The following is a 21,275-nucleotide window of genomic DNA, read 5'->3' on the forward strand; positions in this document are numbered from 1 at the left end:
TAGCTCTATACCATATGTCCTTATAGGCCTTAAGATGGATTTGAATATAAGAACCTTATTTTCCAGGCTTAGAGCTGATTGTCTGCCTATTAGCCAGTGTATGTCTCTAAGTTTTATATTTGCCTGTTCTCTTTTGGCCTTAATATGATCACGCCAAGTAAGTCGTCTATCGAGATGCATACCCAAATATTTAACGGTATTGTTATGAGGCAGAATACAGCCGTCGAGCGTCACTGGTGGGCAGTCTCCTCTTTTCAGGGTAAAGGTAATGTGATTTGATTTTTCAGCACTGGCTCTTATGCGCCATTTTTTTAGCCATAACCCTATATGGTTCAGGTGTTCTTGTAGTCTTGCTGTAGCCACTTCAGGTTCTCTGTGGCAGGCAAGTATAGCTGTATCATCTGCATATGTTGCAATCACCACATTTTCTGAGGTAGGTAGATCTGCAGTATGTATGGTATATAATAAAGGACCCAACACGGAACCCTGAGGAACACCAGCATCTATTGGATAGAAGGAGGACAAACAGTCTTCGTATCGAACTTGAAATAGTCTGTGTTCTAGGTAGGATTTTATAAGCATAAAAGCAGAGTTGGGTAAGTAGAGTTTAAGCCTATATAACAGGCCTTTGTGCCAAACTCGGTCGAAAGCTTGCTGCACATCAAGAAAGGCAGCTGAACAATATTCTTTCTTTTCCATTGTTTGTCTGATGGTGTGAGCCACTCTGTGTATTTGTTCTGTCGTGCCATGTTGTTGACGGAAACCGAATTGGTGATGTGGTATAACATTTTGATCTTTTAGATGCGTTAGCAAACGTTTCAGAATAAGTTTCTGTTAAGTCTGCCATTGGCGCCTTAGTTTCCTCTTTTCAGCTATCTTGATTCTAATTTCGGTAGTATAATTCTTGTTTTGTGGCTCTATCTCAATACTAGGTGTTGACTTCCATGCTGCTGTTTGTATCAAATTTGTGGTGTACCATGTTGCATTATCAATATCTTCTTCGGTTTTGAGAGGCACGTGCAATTTTGTATTCTCTTCGATGTAATCTTTAAATGCTGGAATCTGTCTTTCTATTATACAAAGCCTCACGTGACTCTTTCGAGATAAGTGTGGTGCTTAATGTACATATTACTGGCGAATGGTCAGAAGACCCATCCAGACATGATTCAACTTTTGTGTATAATCCAGATATCACTTTGGTTATGAAGAAGTCTATAAGGTCTGGTATTTTATTACGGTCAGTAGGCCAATGTGTTGGTTCTCCAGTGGTAAGTACGTTCAGCTGTTTTCTTTCTAATGATTTAAATAATTCTCGACCTCTAGTGGTGGTAAGCCTAGAACCCCAGTAGGTATTTTTAGCGTTCCAATCTCCTCCGGCAATATATCTGCAACCTAGTCTGCAGAAGAAGTCATTGAATAATTGTTCGTCTAGTCGATGTCTTGGGGGACAGTATACAGCCGTCCGATTATCTTGTCATTAAAATTATTAAATTAGCGGTTGTCAGTTGTCATTTCTTTGCAGGTAAATTCTTAAAAACCTAGTCTTTCTTTTTATACCTACCACGTAGGTGGCAAACAAGCACACGACCCATCTGATGTTAAACGGTTACCGTAGCCCATTATGCCGTAATGTATATTTCCATTGACTTGACAGGAAATTCCTTGTTTTTTTAGTGTAAAATGTAAAAAAGCTTGAATTATTTTAAATAGATATGTAGGAAATACGAGCTTGTTATTGAATCATATTAAAAAAATAGCACTTATGTAGGAGAAGTTGACCTGAAGCCATGCATGTTCCATAAGTCTTTCCGCGGCTTTGAAGTGCCCGAAGTCGCCCCCTATGGTTCGGTGAAGCTTTCAAGGCTAGCTGCTGCAAATAACAGAATTGTTAAAAAAACTGTTTATTCCAGGTAACTCGAGTTACTTGAATTTTAACTCGAGTCATGTTTATTACGAGTTAGCACATTTCTAACACAAACTGTCTAGCTTGAGACTGAATGGCACTGTGTGAATTGTCCAGTGTTATTTTTATTCCTGACTGATCCTTAAATTCAAATACTGTAAGATATACCATTTAATAACTTGAAGACAAGTACAGGTCTACCAACACTAATGAGATTAGATTGATCAACCTGATCTTGTTGAGCGTTTCATTTGTTTGGCTTCCTACACCATTGAATAATCATTATAATATGTAGGTAGCTGGGTAGCTGGGTCCTATTCAATTTTCCGCTGCGTAGAATAGTAGTTTTTACAACGTTGACCATTGTCACGCAAATTCTGAAAAGAAAAGAAAATCGATTTATAGATTTTCTTTTCTATTATTGAAAGCATAGCTTGCCACATCTATCACAAGGAGATTGAGATGAAGAACTAAAAGGTTTTTTTTTTCATAATATGATAAACTTGTATTTTGTAATAATGTCTATGTCGTAATGACTGTCTTGGGCTCTACCCAAATATAAAGCAGAAGAGTATATTTATTGATGGCTCAAAAGTAAGTTTTAAGGCTCTTCTTTTACGTATCGGCAAACTTCGCTCTATACCATTAGATGAAGCTTCTGACATGAAAGTCTTATGAAACTATTAAAGTTATCTTGGTAAGAATTCAGTATGACGAACACAAATGGAAAATTTGAGTGAAACAAAAATTAAATAAGGGAATATTTGTTGGTCTTCAAATCAGGCCATTGATGAAATATGATATATTTAAAGAAAAGCTTAGTAAATTAGAAATATTAGCTTGGGACTCTTTCATGAAAGTAACTTCCAATTTTCTAGGAAATCATCGATCAAGTGACTATAAATGTATTGTCGCGGAGCTTTTATCTACTTTTATGGCTTTGGGCTGTAATATGTCGTTGAAAATACATTTTCTTCGTTCACACTTCTTTTCTAAAAATTTGGGCGTTGTCAGCGATGAACATGGTGAAAGATTCCATCAAGACATTACTATGACTTCGAAAAAACGATATCAGGGCAAGTCGAGCCCATGTATGCGGATTATTGTTGGACATTAAAATGTGACGTTCCTGAAGCAAAATACAGACGAAAATCATCAAAGTAAATAAGTGTTGCAATAAATTGAAATAACTTCTTTTTGTTGATAACAATTCAAAATTATTTCTAATATGTTATAAAATGGTATTACAAAAAAACTATCCGTATTTAAAGCATTTTAATTTTATTTATACTATCCTTTTCCTTGTCCTAAACTTAACCAGACGAAAAATTTCGTTTAAATTGTAATAATTATTAATAATTCGTTTAACATGCAAAAGCTTTGTTGACCAGTGATATATAATTATCAGTACAAAAATTGATTTCTTAATATTATTAACTATAGGTAGTACAACTAGACTAAATGCTATGTAAGTTTCTTTTTTATATGATGGCAGTGGATAAATAAAATGAAACACCCATAAATTCTAATAATCACAATTTATTGGAATTATAAATGCACAAGCTGCGCAGGCATGATTATCTTCATCTGACAATAAATATCATAAAGTGCTAATTTAAACAAAAATAAAAATAATAGTGCTACAATCTATGCTTTAGACTGGTGCGTCCAAAATGTTCGTACATTTCAAAACTGCATCCTAACTAATGCTAACTATACCTGCCTGTCCTGATTGCACACGCCTCATATACATTCCAATGTAATACTTTGGTTTCATACTAAGATCTGCTATCATAAATATCAATAGAGAGCATGCTAGACACAAATTATCCATTGTATAGTATATAATAGTTAAACTATAATTTCTATCATAATGACTTTCCTCATATTTTGATTACACAAATAATTTTAATTAATCTGGAAATCTCTGAGGACAACCGACTTATTTTGTTTTAATACTGGCTATGAATTTATCTTGCTCACTTTCATCAAGACAACCTAGCACTGTGTCGCGTACAGCGGCCGACACCGCCAATCCGACCTGCTAAGTTAACTAAACTTATATAATCATGATATATCAATAAATATAATTAAATACGAGATTATGTTTATTTCAATAATATAGTAAACTCAGCAGGTGAACGAGTTTCGTAACCATGTAAGTGCATCGCACCGCACGCACCAGTCGGGAATGCATGAAGTCAAGCGACCAAAGCGTATAAATCTTACTGAGATTACACCTTAGTAACTATTCAGTGCGTTTGACCGTTTCTATATTTATATCGCTAACAGAAACACGGCACCAGTTATCAGTTACCGGACTTAGAAATAAAAATCCAGTATTCCACATACAGCGTTACGTAAAAGTGAATTTAAACCATGCAAGCAAATTTTACCCTACTCTTTCAACTTTAATTTAATGTAATCATGCTAGGAGATATCTATGAGCAGGCTTCAGGTCCGCTGCAATCGCAAACAATTTCATACATTGTACTTGCGTTGTTACATTACTCTAAACAGCCTTGTTTCTGTGATTTCTATTGCGTTAGTCTAAATCCACCTTAAGGTGTTACCATTAGTCCGCTCTGTAAACAAATGCCATGATTTATAGGAAAGCTCTGTCTTCTGTAAGGATATATTTGTTCAAACGCACTGTTGGAATTGTATCGCTAGCGGGTGGCACACGACTACTCTTTGGCCGCGTCGCCGTCCGCGTCTTCATCTTCACGCCGGAACTCCGGTCCGTGAGTGACATCATCCTCGAACACGATCTCCTCTGGGTCGGGAGCGCGTGGCAAGAACTCCTCACCTGGGCAGATCTTCTTGAAAATCTCCTCCGCCTGCAAAGCATTCATCTTGTTATTTTCCTCATTATAACATACTATTTATTAATAGACACAAAATTAATAATGTAAATTATTGTAATTCATATTAAAGTAGATTGTATGACGTATGATCATGTTAACGTTTGGATTCCATATACCTACTTTTAAATAATTATTATGTTAACCTATAATGACTCTGGTGATGTATGTATAATACCTCAAACAGCGCTAAACTTAGGAGAGTTTGTTTTGACAGTCCATCATAGTAAATAGTAGTTCATATATGTATATCATCGGATGATACTACTTAGTATACTAAACTAGTATTTTTAGCACATTTACGTGCAATCTTAAAATTGACTAGACTTGAAATAACTATTATTCGTAAACATAAACGAGTCGTGTCAGTAGAAAGGGACAAAAAAATACAAAAATAGTGACATAATAACATAAAAGTTCGCATCAATCGATAGTCAACAAACTTTTTTCATTTATTAGGATTAACAACCATTAAATCAATATATAATTCAGAAATTCAATTCAGAAATATTGAAATTTAATTCCAAACAATGTTGTTACGGTTGTCTATTCTATTAACAATATGACTGTATGTATAGTATTGTATTGTTGTCTATAGTACGGTCTAAAACTCATATTGAACATAATACAATGTTCACATTGCTTACTTAATTCATGTTATCAAAATTCCGAAGAGCGACTGTCTCGTTGCCATATAACTAAAGAAGGCCTTTGTTTTTACACAGAACTAATGAATTCGTGTCTTACTACAGTAATTCTAAACGTTGATAACATCAATGGTAAATAATTTCCTAATCATCAAGTACCTAAGATAATTTGTAGTAATTATATTGAAACAAAATTATGTTAAAACAAAATGTAGTACAATTTCATTCATATTTAAATTTCATATAGGTCAAGTAAAATTACTGTTTACTATTTTTTTATAATGGTATGTTTACCTGCCTGCGCTAATAGTTTACGCTGGCGGGTCACTAGTGGAGGATGATAGGATGAGGTCAGGTCAGATAGGCCATCGTGGAAAATTCACGACATCACGTTCAAATCTATTGTGTAGTTTAGAAAAAGGCTACTATGTTTTCATAAATCGAAGTTGCTTCCGCTGTCTGTTCGCTAAAATCTTTTAAACTAATGGATTTTAATGCAGTTTTTAGCAATACATTAACTTATTCAAGAGGAAGGTTTATATGTATAATATGTGTACACCCGTGAGAAGCTGGGCATGTAGCTAGTGCTATATATAACATAAATACCTAATTACATATTAGTGCTCCTATCTAATATTTACCTCGGTTATCAATGATACAGATAATATTAAGTGCTGTTTACTTCTACGAGTGATAGTTACCACTTCCTATCAGATGGTCCTCCACTCTTAGTACGTAATATATAAATTCAATGTAGTATAAATATATGTCGTTGTGCAAATATTATTGACCTTGCTATATTTATATTATACTTATCTCGTATTATTATAATGCGAACAGTAATATTCGGGAGAATTGACTCATGAACGCACAGCTGTAACTACTGAAGCTAAAACAAAATGTGGAACGTGACCTCTTTTTACACTGATAAAAAGAAAAAAATGGGTTTTGTAACTTCCACAACTTACGAACGCACTTAAGAGATGTTCCCTTGGTATTTGGAGCAGAATAAATTATTTGAAACTAATAAGTATTTTAAATTTAAATATTCAGAAAGTTCTATTTATACTGCATGTTTACAGATAAGAAGTATAATATATTTTATAGCTATTTTTATATTAAAATATAATCAGCCTTTACATTTTTATTACGGCAAAATATGTATGTATCAAAGATCAATTAGTTATTTCGCGCATTTTGAATTCTTCAAATTTGTAAAAGCAATAAAGGCTTGTATAATATATTTTTTACAAAATCATCAGGCGTAAACTGGTAGCTATAATCTATATATATAACTCAAAGGTGACTGACATAGTGATCTATCAACACACAGCCCAAACCAATGGACGGATCGGGCTAAAACTTGGCATGCAGGTAGATGTTATGATGTAGGCATCCGCTAAGAAAGGATTTTGATAAATTCCACTCCTAAGGGGATAAATTAACGCGAGCGAAGTCGCGGGCAAAAGCTAGTAAAATATAATTCGCAATTGTAATTCTAAATAACCATTAGGCACTTACGTAAGCGATGACCTGTCATTAAAATTTATGTTAATTAACTGTTGCTATCTTACTATCATCAACCATAATCTGTAAGTAGTATTACATTTTTCAAAACTACACTAAAGAGTAGCTTCTGTAATCATTAAGTCCTGAGTGCGGTGATTATTAAAGACTATACGTATAGACTAGAATTATTAAATAAAATAATTACACAAATATGTAACCACAACGCGGTGTGGCGGCTCAAAGAATGTGTACTACATACATTGAATCTACATTTTCATCGACAGATATAATATCCATTCAAGAAATGAATACCACTACTGTAACACATACGTTATGATAATTTCATACATTTTCATATAAATCAGTATTATAAAGATTTGTTATTTTTTTTATTAAATTGTAATGGCAAGTAAGCGGATGAGTCACCCGATGGTAAGCGGTAACCGTTGAAAACATGACCACCACTACGGACATCACGTGATCATATGACATCTATGAAATGCTCATGAATTGCCATTGCAATGGATAAAATGTCATTATCTTATCCTGTAATTTCACTACCTAATCTGCAAGCCTACAACCAAAACTCAGGTTTAAGCCAAGCTGCTTGGTGGCTGAGATAGGTGAGTATGAGGTACCAACACAGATGATAAACGAAAATTTATTTTACTTTTGTTTTTTTTTACTAATTATACTACTAATTACGAGACTGATTATATTAAATTGTCCTTTGCCATAGAACACCTTCCTAAAATAAAAATAAAACATTTATTATTTACACTTCTGTGACCTACACATTTCTGTTTTAAGTTGACTGGAGAAGATCTCTTTCAGAGATAAACATGAATTTTAATTTCTGTATTTAAATGTGCAATAAAGAATATGTATTAATAAGAAGAATAGATACTTTCTGATTTGTTGTTGTTTTATAACACTAGCGATTAAATAGTTTATAGCCTAAGAGCTTGAGAACATTTGTGAAATTATTCTAGTGATGAATGCATAGCATGTAAAAGTACGATTAGCACCATTTGACAGGCATGACGATTGAGATCACGTGTATCTTGGATTGATACGCCTGACAATTTTTATCAATGATCACTAATTTCTAGTATTACAGAAAGTCAGTTGGTTATCTGATGGTTTACGAGAAAGTGGGTATATGAGATTTATTATTACTACCGGCAATCCGATACCACTGCCGCCGTGCATACATACTCTTCAACTATTGTCTGTTTAAATTAATGTAGAGAAGGTAAGTGCATTTAAAAGTTAATTGTCACATCCACCGTAGAGTATGTATTTTGATAATGTGATCAAAGTAACATTCGAAACTTAATCATTCACAATTTGGAACCCAGATAGTGTGGCTAAATACTCAGAGTATTTATATTAATCAGTTTTTGTTGTCGAATTGTCCAGAAACGGCTTGCGAGTTTTATAAAATTTTATAAATTTTTATTGCATATTTGATAGGCCTGGGAATAGATCGTAGGCTATATTTATATTGGTGATAAGGGTGGCCCTATCCAGAAATAATATAGGAAAACAACGTTTGCACAGTCAGATGATACACGTGGTAACAGTCTAGAAGAAAAGACAATCAGCGTATTTCTCATTTTTTTATTTAATTTACATATAACCTATTGCGAATATAAAATTCTATTTTTTACCGTGATTTGGTCTTGTTCTAAATACATTACGGTGGCTGTGGGTTCAATCCAAATACAGCACATGCAATTTGATTTATGACTGCTTGTATTCATCTGGGTGTTGTCCAAAGTGGTAAGTTTAGCACTAGATATTTCTGTACTATTTTCAAAATTCAATTTTTTTTAATCATCTAACTTATTTGTCACTCTAATATTGTGGGGCACAATGAGCACTACTTATCCTAAAGTACTTGATGTTTTTGTATTTAGGAAGCAGGGTAAAAGTAAGGGGCCATTATAGTTTATGGACAAATTGTAACATAATATAATATACTATATTAGTGTTATTTATTTATTTATTCATGTTAAATAAATAAATAACATACAAGACGGTCTACCTGACGGAAACAAGAGGTGTAGTACTTAATAATTATAATATAAATATAAAATAATAATAACATAATTATAATACATATACTTTTCAAAACAGTTGTTTCGATATATAACAAAGCAATTAAAATAGCGCCATCTAGTACCACGGTAAGCAAAGCTTGTGTTGTGGGTATTAGAGAACTAATATAAACACTTAGATTCTATGTATTATGTATGTATTTTTTGTAAATACATACAATAATACTTTACATAGAACACACCCAAACTGAATGGAACCCGCGGCCATCGGTACGCCGATTAATTTTTCATACAAAACAGTTCACCTTTTTTCTATATGTTATTTTTTGTGTCGACTGTCGAGTGTGATGGACGATAATGGAATGGTGATCCCGCCTGCGCTAACGAAATACGCTGGCGGGGCACTAGTGGACGATGGTAAGATGAGCATGAAGTCAGGTCAGTTAGCCCATCATGACAGATTCACCTGGAATTCGCGTGGTCCACGCGGTTCCTCCTGAAAACCATCGTGATAAATTCTTGTTGAATTTGTCATGATGGGCTAACTGACCTGACCTCATGCTCATCTTATCATCCTCCACTGGTGCCCCGCCAGCGTAAACCGTTAGCGCAGGCGAGTGCACCATTCCATTAGCAACCATTAAAAAAAAAAGTACCTTACAGGTAGAGCCAGGGCGGGTCAAAGCCCCACCCTGCCCCACCGCGGCTACGCGTATGCATGTATTTCTTGTATACAAGAGAATGGACCAACCTGTAAGACGGCACGATCGAAGTCGAGGCCGGCGTCGGGCCCGGCGCACACGTACACGCCGCCGGCGTCGCTCGCCGCAGCGCTGCTCACCCCGCCGCCGTCCGCCGCGTTGTAGAATAGCGACCACAGGCACTGCAATAAAACACATTTATATTACACTAGTCGTCGATATTCCATCATAATTAATTAACAAAACAGTATATATGCGTGGGTGGCTGTAAATATATGGCTGTGTGTGTTTGTTTTTTATTGTATATACTTATACTCATGTATGCCTAAAAATGCCAAGAAAATTCGTTGATTTTGATATGATATACCCTTTCCTGCAAAAAAATCTGTATGCTTCAAAAAATTCTCCAGTTCTAATCATATCTTATCTGCGTAGCATTAGACAGAACTGATCTTGGCAGCATATGGCAATTTAGGAACACACGCGTGTGAGTGGCGTGATCGCGATCCTCGGCTCTCTAATGATTAATGTATTATTTATGAATAGTTATAAAAATTGCTATATTCACTGCTATTCAAATTTACTTAAACACTATTTTACTGACAACTGTTTAACTGTCACAATCAAATTGATTTGTCAGATGTGGTCACCTTTGGTTTGTCAGATATGGAGGTCTGGTCGCCGCCAGACATATCGAATATTTTCTCAGCATATGGCCTCAGGTCACTTTCAGCGTCCGTCACTTTGTTCGTTATGAAGTACACCACAACTGCAACAATGGTAATAATAATTGAATAATGTATATAAAACCACATTTATCATATTTATCGATATTCCATTTTATTAATTAACTATTTACATTTGATTTTTTTTATTATTCAATAATAATAATAATAAACTTTATTCATAAATGCACGGTACAATTAAATATAGTTAGCCCTGGCTTTCGATATAGATGATATAATAATAATAACCCAGGGCAATTCACACTGCACCATTTAAACTAAGCAGAGCTTGTACTATGGAAGGAGGTTAAAAATGTTAATGGAAGGAATAACAAATACCCGAATAATGGCGTGTGGTTCAGCTAGTGTATGAATATGTGATACCCACAATACCAGTCATGTGATGTCATTCCTAATGACTAAAATGTCATGCCTCTTATCCTGTAATTTTACAGCCTTATCTCACGCATCAAGTGTAACATCTCACAAAGTAAGCTACTCAGTGACTGAAATAGGTAAGACAGGTAAGGTATCCGCACAGATGATTTTTTACAAAGTCTACCCTCGGTGTAAATAATAATAATAACAAATTGTGTTACCATACTCTAATTTAACATAGCAATCCTTATTGTATAATATTTACTAAATATGCAATTAATTAACACGTTAATTTCAACTTCTTGGATGTTAATAAGGTTATCGCTGTAAATTATTCATATTTCCTGATAGTATACTTTCTGAAAATAATATATGACGGTAATAAAATGACCTCCACTTTAGAGGTCATGACTATTACAAATTATAATTTGATAAATATTAAAACTGTAAATATGCATAAAATAAAATTGGCATCAGTTCAGCTCCACAGAATGATTTTTTGTATAATACAAAAAATATTTATCCTAACTGACTTAATATGGGACTAATAATATATACGTATACAAATATATATAAAGTAGATTAACTCTAGATAATAAAGGGAATCACCAAATATTTGCTCAGAAATGCGTTCTTATGTAAGTTTCTTCGTAATGTTTTTTATGTAAGTATTTAATAAAAATATAATTAAGTATTTCTATTAATTGTTATGATACACGCTCTGTTTAGTTTAAGCACCGAGAAGATGTGTGAGACATGGTTGAGTGAACTATCCTGGGTTATTATTATTTATGACATTATGTTGTATATACAATACACATGTGAATAGGAATACTTATCCTTTAAGTATAATAATTCATTCTCTTTTTTATATTAACAGCTCAATAAACATTGTGCACAATGAATTCAAACATTATTATATTATTCATATTATTGTTTCATAGCACGGTCATCTTTACTTTACTGAAACAACAACTAGAATGACTCACCAACGCTATTGAATTTAATGAAATATGAACACATATTCAGAGGATATGTTCCATTATTAAATAATAATGAAGAAAAATGCTAGCAAGTCACCAATAACATTTTTATGTGCAGACTTACACAAAAAACCTTTAATTATAATATCCAACAAGTTTATACTTTTTTTTGCAAATATTATAGGTAAGGTAGGAATAGGCAATAAATTTATATCAATCGTTTCACATTCGTTGTGTCTATATCTTGTTACCTATCAAGAAAATAGTTTAACTATTGCAATGACTTTTTTATCGAAATATAATATTTTAGAATATATGTTATGTTCTATGATAGGGTTCCAAGGATAAAACTTGACTTCTCCTTAGAATGTAGTCGCAATGAACGTGGGGTCTATCTATCTATTTATATGTCAACAGGATTATCACATATATAACTACAGTAAGAAATTTCATTAACTGATTATGTTTTTGTACAGTCATAACTTGAAAACGGAATTTGAATAAGTAATAGGTGTTTTATGCCCACTCTACATATATGTAGATGCTTCAAAGTACTTCTGTACACAAAACCAAGTGTCAATACACTCGTTGGCATGTACATATTACCACATACAACAGCGATCATTATTCGACAATGGTGAACCCAAGTAGGTTAGTGAATGACTCACACGTTACTTGCCGATAAAAACTGTAAAAACTCTTTTAAAAAAATCCACTGCTTACAGAGCAGCGCGAGTACAAAAAATCAAGCAAAAAATTAAATGATCAAGTGACCCTGGCTGGGACTATTATTGCGCGGTACTATAATTTTTTCTAGCCATATAAGGCAATAAAATAGTTATAATAACGAATGATCCTTGGAGTGAGTAAAGAGATAACTTCTATAAACATGGAGTTTAAATAAGAAACAGATGAAATAAATCTAAACCCTTAACTTAAAATTAATGTTTAGAATAAAAAATTCCCTTACTGTATTCTACATTTTAGCAAGGAAAAATATATAATGTTCAAAATATAGATGTAAAAAAGAATAACGGGAAATTAGAAATACTATTGGTGACCGTAAAAATTCAACCAACTCTACAAGTTTTTTAATTGAATTTGAATTTTTATTCTTCTCAGTAAGATTAGACAGATTGTATTTTATATGCTACGTGATACCTGCTGCCATGGTAATTTTATACCGACTTTGATAACACTGTTTTATAAAAGGATACTCCCGAATTGATTCCATACTAATTCAGTCAAGATGGACTGACTTCCAAAAAAGCAGTCCTGAATTAAACTATAGGTACTCATATATATGTGTGTAAGTATTCTGCACAATATATGTATTTGCTAAATATTCAGCGAATTTTATTAATTTACTTGTATAAAATAAAAAGTAACTACAACATCAAGCCATTGTAAATATTGAGCCTTGTTATCTCGTTCTATTGCTATTACGATATGAGTGGTATCTTTCTATGTATATGGAAATTTATTTATACAGTATCAGAATACTTACATAGTCCCTTTGGACAGGATCCAGTGGCTGCTCCGACTTCTAGCACAGTGACAGCATTGTCCTTTTCACTTAGTGGTGGGAAACGCAAAAGACTAAGTGGTTCTTTCTCGCTTGGCAAGATCGTGCCATTCGTTATGAAAATCGCTTTGGAGATATCGCAGCTCTCCGCTGGCTCCGGCGCGAGTAGCTCTTTGGGGCATTCATTGATCCCAATGACCAGATGGTCACAATTCAGCGTCTTGGATTTGCTCTCTATTGAGACGACAGTCTTGCCTTCGTCCACCATTTTCGTCTCCACTTTATCGATCGGCCGGTTCAAGCAGTACACGCCGCCGAATACCGCGCAAAGCCTAAGTAAAAATTACAAATACATATAAAGCTACATACTGACAAGGTTTAGTACACGTGATCTGCAAAATGACAAATTATTATTTACTAGCTTTCCGCCCTGGCTTCGCACGAGTGTACATGTATTATACATATAACCCTTCTTCTTGAATCACTCTATCTATTGCTACAAACTGCACTAAAATCTAAGCGAACAGCGAACAGACAGTGGAACTGGACTTCATTTAGTATTATGTAGGAAAAATATTATAAATGCGAAAGTGTGTCTGTCAGTTTATTACCTATACACGGCTAATCGGCTGAATAGATCTTAATGAAATTTAATATGAGATAGCATAGCACACTGTTTTTACTTCCGATGGCCGCGGGTTCGATTCTTCCCACAGTACAAACGTTTATATCTATACATATAAATAAAATTGGAGTGTCTGTTTGTAATATTGAAATAACCGTTTTTTACTACATGCATAGGAATATAAATACCAAAATAACATTTTTTACAATTTTTATTTGTCTGTTTGTTCCGGCTAATCTCTGAAATGGCTGGACCGATTTTGACAAGAATTTAATTGGCAGGTTGCTGATGTAATAAGGAGTAACCTAGGCTACTTTTATTTTAGAAAATAAAGATGTTTCGATTTTCAATAAAGAATATTTGTACCGATCTGGGTGTTATTTATATGATGTATCTGTTTACAATAAAAATATATTTAAGTATTGATATCAATTGTTTTGTACCCATAACACAAGCACTGCGTAGCTTGGGACTAGATAGCCCTGTGTGAATTGTCTTGAGGTTAGTACTATTATTATTTAAAGAGTAAGATATGATAATGAAACTACAGGGTTGGTAGCAATTATTGCAAGGTACCATTGGCACGGGTACAATGTACTTTGTAACGTCGGTAGTGCTATTCGTATTACAATATTTTGTATGTATATATATCTTATAGCTACATAGTTTGTTTGCCCGGCCGCTACTATATTCCATCAGGGGGGAAGGGGATAGTAATCTCTAATAAACCCAATGTACCATGTCAGGTTGACCTCCACGCGGCTCCCCCTTGAAATCATCGTGGTAAATAGCCATTTCCCTGGATGGGCTAACTGACCTGATTTCATGCTCATTTCGTCATCCTCCACTAGTGCCCCGCCAGAATATACCGTTAGCGCAGACGGGTACATCATTCCATTATCATCCATAAAAAATATATTCCATCGGGTTAGTCCAGTTATAATTATAAAAGATAAAAGAATAGTACGCATAAAAATAATACGCAAAAAAGCAACCATAATTTAAAAGGTGTTAATAACAGCGTTATCCTAATGATTAACTTCATCGAACCATAACACTGTAATGGTTACACGGTTAGTACTTAATGACATTGGTCAACAACCTTTTTAAAGAACTCTTCTGGTCATGAAATTAAATATATATATTTTAGATATTGAATACATATTTTTTTAAACCGTTCTGTTCCTCTTTAACCACATACAATACTCAGTGGAGAGTAGATTTTTTTCACTGACTTATAAAAAAGAGGTTTTAATTTCGAGACTAGTTATACCAATCTCGATAATTCTTTTAGCAATCAATAGAATTTATTTCTGTCTATTCCTTAATAACCTTATCAAGATCAAAATAGTTTTTTAATAGATTAGTTTCTGTTATTGCAATCAAAATGTATTGCCTTGAGGAATAATAATTATAAAAGTAACATAATTAATATAAAAAGAGCATAAACATTTATAATATCTCATTAGGTCCGCAAAACATACTAATTTCAAAACTTTGAAACACTGAAACGCGCGGCATGCAACATTAGAAAGTGTCTTCATTTTTATTTGCGTTAGTCAAGTTGATGCACATTTAGGTCATTGAACTATGTGCAAGGCAATATAGTTATGGTGCACTTTTTGCATAGGGACGGTATTACGTTACATTATTATACATAGCAGGTATGTCAACGTATACGTTGAAACCTACAGAAATCGGTCAAAATGATGATAAGAGTTTTAGAGAGCCAAATTGAGCTAAAATACGAAGAACGAAGCTAAATGTTTCAATGCTGGCAACCCTGTACATAAACTAGGTACAGCACGAGTGGTGTCGTAAAGATGAAAATTAAAAAGTAGTAAACGGTGCACACGCCATTAATTTAATCCATCCAAAATATTAATAAGATAATTTCATCCAAAAACAAATGTATTAAATTTATATTTAACAACTCTGGAAGAAAACAATGCAAATCATTTCATTGATTATGATTATGATGATTCATTACATATTTGAGACAAACTATTAACTATATTATTTATATTATATTTAACTCCACTTATTTTTTATATTACAAAATGTAACATTTCAATAGAATTGTTTCATCTATATATGAGGAATATCAATTGTTTCATCAAATTAAGACTTAAGTATTTACAAAACTGGAATCAAGTTATTACTCACCTACAGAAACACTGAGGCAGTTCCCCACTTCCATACATGGGCCAGAGGAATGGAGTGTTGCCATAACGGCCAAGGCTCATGAGGAACTTCTTGCATTCCTTCACCCCTTCCAGACACGGCATCTTGTCCGTGCCACCGGCGATCGCATACAATACATAGTGGATCAGATTTGGAGTCAGCCCCTTGTGTGTTAGGTACTCTTTAAATGTCTTGTCATTCCAATCTAGTATTGAAAAAAATACATTAATAAATAAAGATAATTTCGACTGTAATCCCATATACGACAGTTAGTGCGCTGTTTGACGTTTTGATATTATTGAGCGTTTATGTATAACATTTTTGGCTATTAGGCGTTTATTAGAGGTTTATGGAGTGTTTATAACGGTAATCGCTATTACAGCTTTGAAATACGTTTATGAATAATGATTTTTATAAAGTAGAGTATAGAGCAGCGGTCTTTAACGTTTTACAAATCAATGGCAAAAATATAGTTTTCTGCACAGCGGGACGCACCATAGGTATTTTTATAAGATATTTTTTAAATTTTATATTAAAGGTTTTTATTACTTAATTTTTGTCGTTATTGAGAGTGCGCCTATGCTGTTCACGGGCCGCAGAAAACACATCGGTGGGCCGCAAGAGGTCCGCGGGCCGCGGGTTGAAGACTCTTGGTATAGATTATTGAGAAACAAGTTATGGATGTGATGAAAGTAGCGCTCGCATTTAATACTGCGTAAAGTAAAATTACTTCAATATTTTTGTTTTAATTTATATTCCAAACTTCGAAATCTGATTCTAAAGAAACTACTATGCTTCGAATATCGAGGCTCTATTGACGCGTTTTATCTTTTAAAATTTCATTTGTAATCATAACAAAAACTGGATTACAACTTAACTATATTGTAATATGCCAGATATTTTTAGTTCAAGTTTTCTGACGTCGTAAAAACAAATATTTACCTTTAAACTCATTGTTCATTTCCTCTTCGTTGTAACCAACAATAGAGGTGAGCATCTTCATAAGCATCCTCTTCTCCACGATGCCGACCGCCTCAGTAGCGAACACATCGGCTCGGGAGCATGGCACCGGCATCAGACGGTCGTTAAGCCACGTTAGGACGCGAGTAACGCAACGAAACTCCGCGTAACGGGCGATATTGGATGAGATCAAGAGCTCCACAAGAGGACCACGGGAGAATAATAACTGGGAAAACCATGAGTATTGTGAAAAAGATGATGATGTAAAAGAGCCTAGTTTGCACTTATAAAAGTTATATTGGTAAACCTTATATATTGAACATCATAGTAGCTACCCGTCCCGGCTCCGAACATATATCTATATATATATATATATATATATATATATATAGATAACATTGGAGTGTCTGTTTTTAATATAACATATAATAACATATAACAATAACATATAATAATACAACCGTCTTTTACTACATGCATATGAATATAAGTACGGTACATACATCAAAATAACATTTTTACAATTTTTGTCTGTCTGTTTGTTTGTTCCGGCTAATCTCTGAAATGGCTGGACCGATTTTGACGGGACTTTTTTTGGCAGGTATCTGATGTAATAAGGAGTAACTTAGGCTACTTTTATTTTAGAAAAATAAAGTTAAATTCCACGCGGACGAACTCGCGGGAACAGCTGTTAAACATATAAACCATCCTCTTGAATCACTCCATCTATTGCTAAAATCTGAATTAGAATCCGTGGCGTAATTTTAACGATATAAGGGAACAGACAGCGGCGGCGACGGTGGTGTTTTGTAAAGATGAGTCATCAATAGAGATCTCTATATGTATATGACAACGAAGTTACAGGCTCCAATTGTTTCAAATAAGAATTTGTTGCATAAACATAGACTTGGACAATATAATAGATAGATTTCAAATTTAGAAAAATAATATACAGAAACATTTCTCAAAACACTTACTTTGGGAGTCATATCAATGTTAAATTTCCTATATTCAGATGTGAAGTTTGCTTGACTCCACACCTTCTTGGGAGGCTCAGCTTGGCTATCTTCAGTCTTTTCTTCTCCCTCTGCATTTTTTTCTTCTTGTGGAGAATCCCTAATGACATCATTGTTGTGACATTATTCTTATGTATACATATTAAATATAAGAAAATCGTGAAATACTGATGAAGCCAAAATTGTTTGTTTGTGTAAAGGTTTTACATACAAAGGGCTAAAAGAAAGAGACAGAATTTTTCATATAAATTGTTGTTAGTGGGTCAACACATAGGCAATAAAATTTTACAACAATACCACCCAAAGGTTTTTTTTATTAAGTTTAATAACATCATCATGTCTACAAAAATACACACAGAACAATGTCGCCTACACTACTTGTTGTTAATATTACTATATCCAGTTCAGATTTATAGATAATATATATATACCTATGTACTCACTTTTCTATATACCACTTTTCAGAAAGATTATAAACTTGTTGCTGTCTATTTGGATCAGAGTTTACTTCTTTAATGAATTTCTGGAGGCCATCAAAGTTGTAAGAAGCCCAAAGTCCACCATAGTGATCACTGGAGTCCAGGTGGAGAACATTTTTACCTATCCTACTGCAGGCGGCTGCTACTATTGATTCCACCATGCCTAAACAATATAACATGAATCAAATTTACAAATATACTATACTAGCTGTGTCCGCAACTTCATCCGCATTTTATAGTGACTTTGTACAAATAATCAATAATCTAAGCAGTTCTAAAAGTTTCATTGTTCTAACTTCAAAAATGACAATTTTCCATACAAACTTTCATCCTCTATTTTATTTCACCCCCTTCCTTTGTATATGCAATCAGTAACCTAAAACATAAGTTTCAATCTTTCAGTTCTAAAAGTTTCATTGTTCTAACTTCAAAAATGACAATTTTCCATACAAACTTTCATCCTCTATTTTATTTCACCCCCTTCCTTTGTATATGCAATCAGTAACCTAAAACATAAGTTTCAATCTTTTAGCTTTTAAAAATGATAATACTTTCATACAAACTTTCATCTCTCCTTCAACCTCTTACAACCCCTTATTCTCATTAAAATGTAGTCCTTTCTCAGGGTCTAGACAATCAGTGTATAGAATTTCATTTAAATCAGTTGAGTAGTTTTGGTGTGAAAGCGAGACAGATAGACAGACAGTCAGACAGAGTTACTTTCGCATTTATAATATTAGTAAGGATAAGAACATTTTTAAAGGAGGTGATATGGATGTAAAGTCTGATATAATTGTACTCTTCATAATAACTTAAATTAGTGTTTTACATCCGAAAATTATGAATTCAGATAGAATTGTGTGGTATGAAGAACATAAGAAATAAAAAAATAATTTAAAATAAGTTTAGTGTAGCAATCAATCTTTCCTCTATAATACCATCATTAACAAATTTATAAGAGTATTTTGCAGTGATATTTTTAAAGATGGAAAATTTACTTGTATTTCATACAATATTTAAATTATGTAATTATTATATGAAATACAAGTACCTATTAATATATTAATTGTAATTGTTACAGATTTTTTACTATAGGATAAGAGATTAGAAAAATGAAAGAAGAATGATACATGTTTACAAGTAATGATGTTTTACAGCATAAGAAAGTTATATAAAAGAAGTTTATTTTTTGGTGTCTAATATAAATTTAGTATAAAAAAGCATATATAATATAATATAGCATTAATAATTTCTAAAATATAAATAGCATATATTTTAAAGCCCTAAAAAGCAGTAAATTAAATTATTAACACATGAATTTTATTAGGCTATTATACCATATGGATATATTAGTAACATACTAATTCATTCTATTATAATTTATTATACTATTCCAACAAATTAAATATTTAGATCTGTTCTGAACTTAATTAAACTATTTAAAAGATTAACTTCTTAAATTGACTTTACATCATCTTCACTTCTATGTTATAAGATATCATGACTTCTCAATATCCACAGACATGAGTATACTCTATTCATAGGCTCAGAGTTCAGATTAACTTTAGACATTAAAAATGATAATACTCCAACTAAAGAACCTATATTACATATTTATTTCCATGTTAACTCTTTATATCTGTCTATGTCTCAATTGGGAAATAAAATAATCATAGTTAATTTGCTAAATAGTGCTGAACCAATTTTCAGAACTAATAATACAATCCAATTAAAAAAAAAAGAAAGTGCGTTATTAATTTTACTAATAAAATCTACGCAAATATTTAAATAATGAGTCAGATAGGATGTAGTGAATTTGGATCCGCATTTTCGCCTGCACACCTATTTTAAACAGGATATATTGCTGTAAATTTGGTGTGACGAATATTTATCAAGTATGAAAATTAAGTAGAATAAACTTTATTTAAAAGGAATTTCATAGCTAACAGTATTGGTGACTACGCAAAGAAAAAAAAATAAAGATCGATATGTAGGCTGCTATCGCCATCACGGTGAAATTAGGTACCTGTGCCAACGACGATGACCTGAAAGTCAGTCGGTAAATCGTCGTCCATTGTTTATTCCTATTATTCACACTTACTAATTTAAACGCGTTATTCAAAATTAAAATAAGATAGCAAGTTTTAACTTTCTTTTCTGTATAGTAGTATCACTTCGGCTTTTGGTGACTTGACAATCACAGATCAGAAAGACTATCCACGACTGACAACAAACTGACATGCGATCATGCCAAATTTATCAGCTCACAGAGTACTGATCCAGACCCACATTTTTCTTAAAAATAATAACGTTTCTGAATATTAGCAGTTCATAGTTCTGGAAAAGCCTAACTTTGTAGTCAGGTGTAAGATATTCAATGTAGTATGGAGATTTTAATGTTATATCCAAATAATGAATTTCGTTATACTATGCCTTTATAGAATGCGTATTAATTCATAATGAAATTTCTCAATAAAAGTTTTAATCCTCTTCGGGCAGTTTAATAATTAACAAATTGCAAGGTAGAAAACAAAGTACATCTCGTTGGTTTTTTTTTTTTGTATGATAATGGAATGGTGCTCTCGCCTGCGCTAACGGTTTACGCTGGCGGGGCACCAGTGGAGGATGATAAGATGAGCATGAGGTCAGGTCAGTTAGCCCATCGTGATAAATTCACCAGGAATTTAACACGATGGTTTCCAGGGGGAACCGC

General features: G+C 33.3%; 1 protein-coding gene across 1 annotated transcript; it reads right to left on the reverse strand.

Annotated features, from left to right (window-relative positions):
- Positions 1-3,424: 3,424 nt before the first annotated feature.
- On the reverse strand, positions 3,425-20,784 carry LOC131846124 (rab proteins geranylgeranyltransferase component A 2). Its single transcript, XM_059195351.1, has 9 exons — positions 20,589-20,784; positions 18,527-18,725; positions 18,045-18,183; positions 17,050-17,293; positions 16,090-16,312; positions 13,281-13,630; positions 10,338-10,456; positions 9,738-9,869; positions 3,425-4,743 (listed from the first exon to the last, which is right to left on the reverse strand). The coding sequence occupies exons 1-9, from the start codon at positions 20,635-20,637 to the stop codon at positions 4,591-4,593; spliced, it is 1,608 nt and encodes a 535-aa protein (XP_059051334.1). The 5' UTR covers positions 20,638-20,784; the 3' UTR covers positions 3,425-4,590.
- Between the last annotated feature and the right edge of the window lie 491 nt (positions 20,785-21,275).

This window comes from Achroia grisella, unplaced genomic scaffold (assembly GCF_030625045.1).
Source record: "Achroia grisella isolate CSIRO2021 unplaced genomic scaffold, CSIRO_AGI_Agris_v1 utg501, whole genome shotgun sequence".
Taxonomy (NCBI): Eukaryota; Metazoa; Arthropoda; class Insecta; order Lepidoptera; family Pyralidae; genus Achroia; species Achroia grisella.

What these genes read in the sequence shown, in the direction of transcription:
- LOC131846124 (XM_059195351.1), bottom strand. Translation starts at nt 20,637, where the DNA reads ATGGACGACGATTTACCGACTGACTTTCAGGTCATCGTCGTTGGCACA. An exon ending in ACATTGATATGACTCCCAAA is followed by an intron (nt 17,294 to 18,044) that starts GTAAGTGTTTTG and finishes TGGTTTTCCCAG; the next exon opens with TTATTATTCTCCCGTGGTCC. An exon ending in CTGCCTCAGTGTTTCTGTAG is followed by an intron (nt 13,631 to 16,089) that starts GTGAGTAATAAC and finishes ATTTTTACTTAG; the next exon opens with GCTTTGCGCGGTATTCGGCG.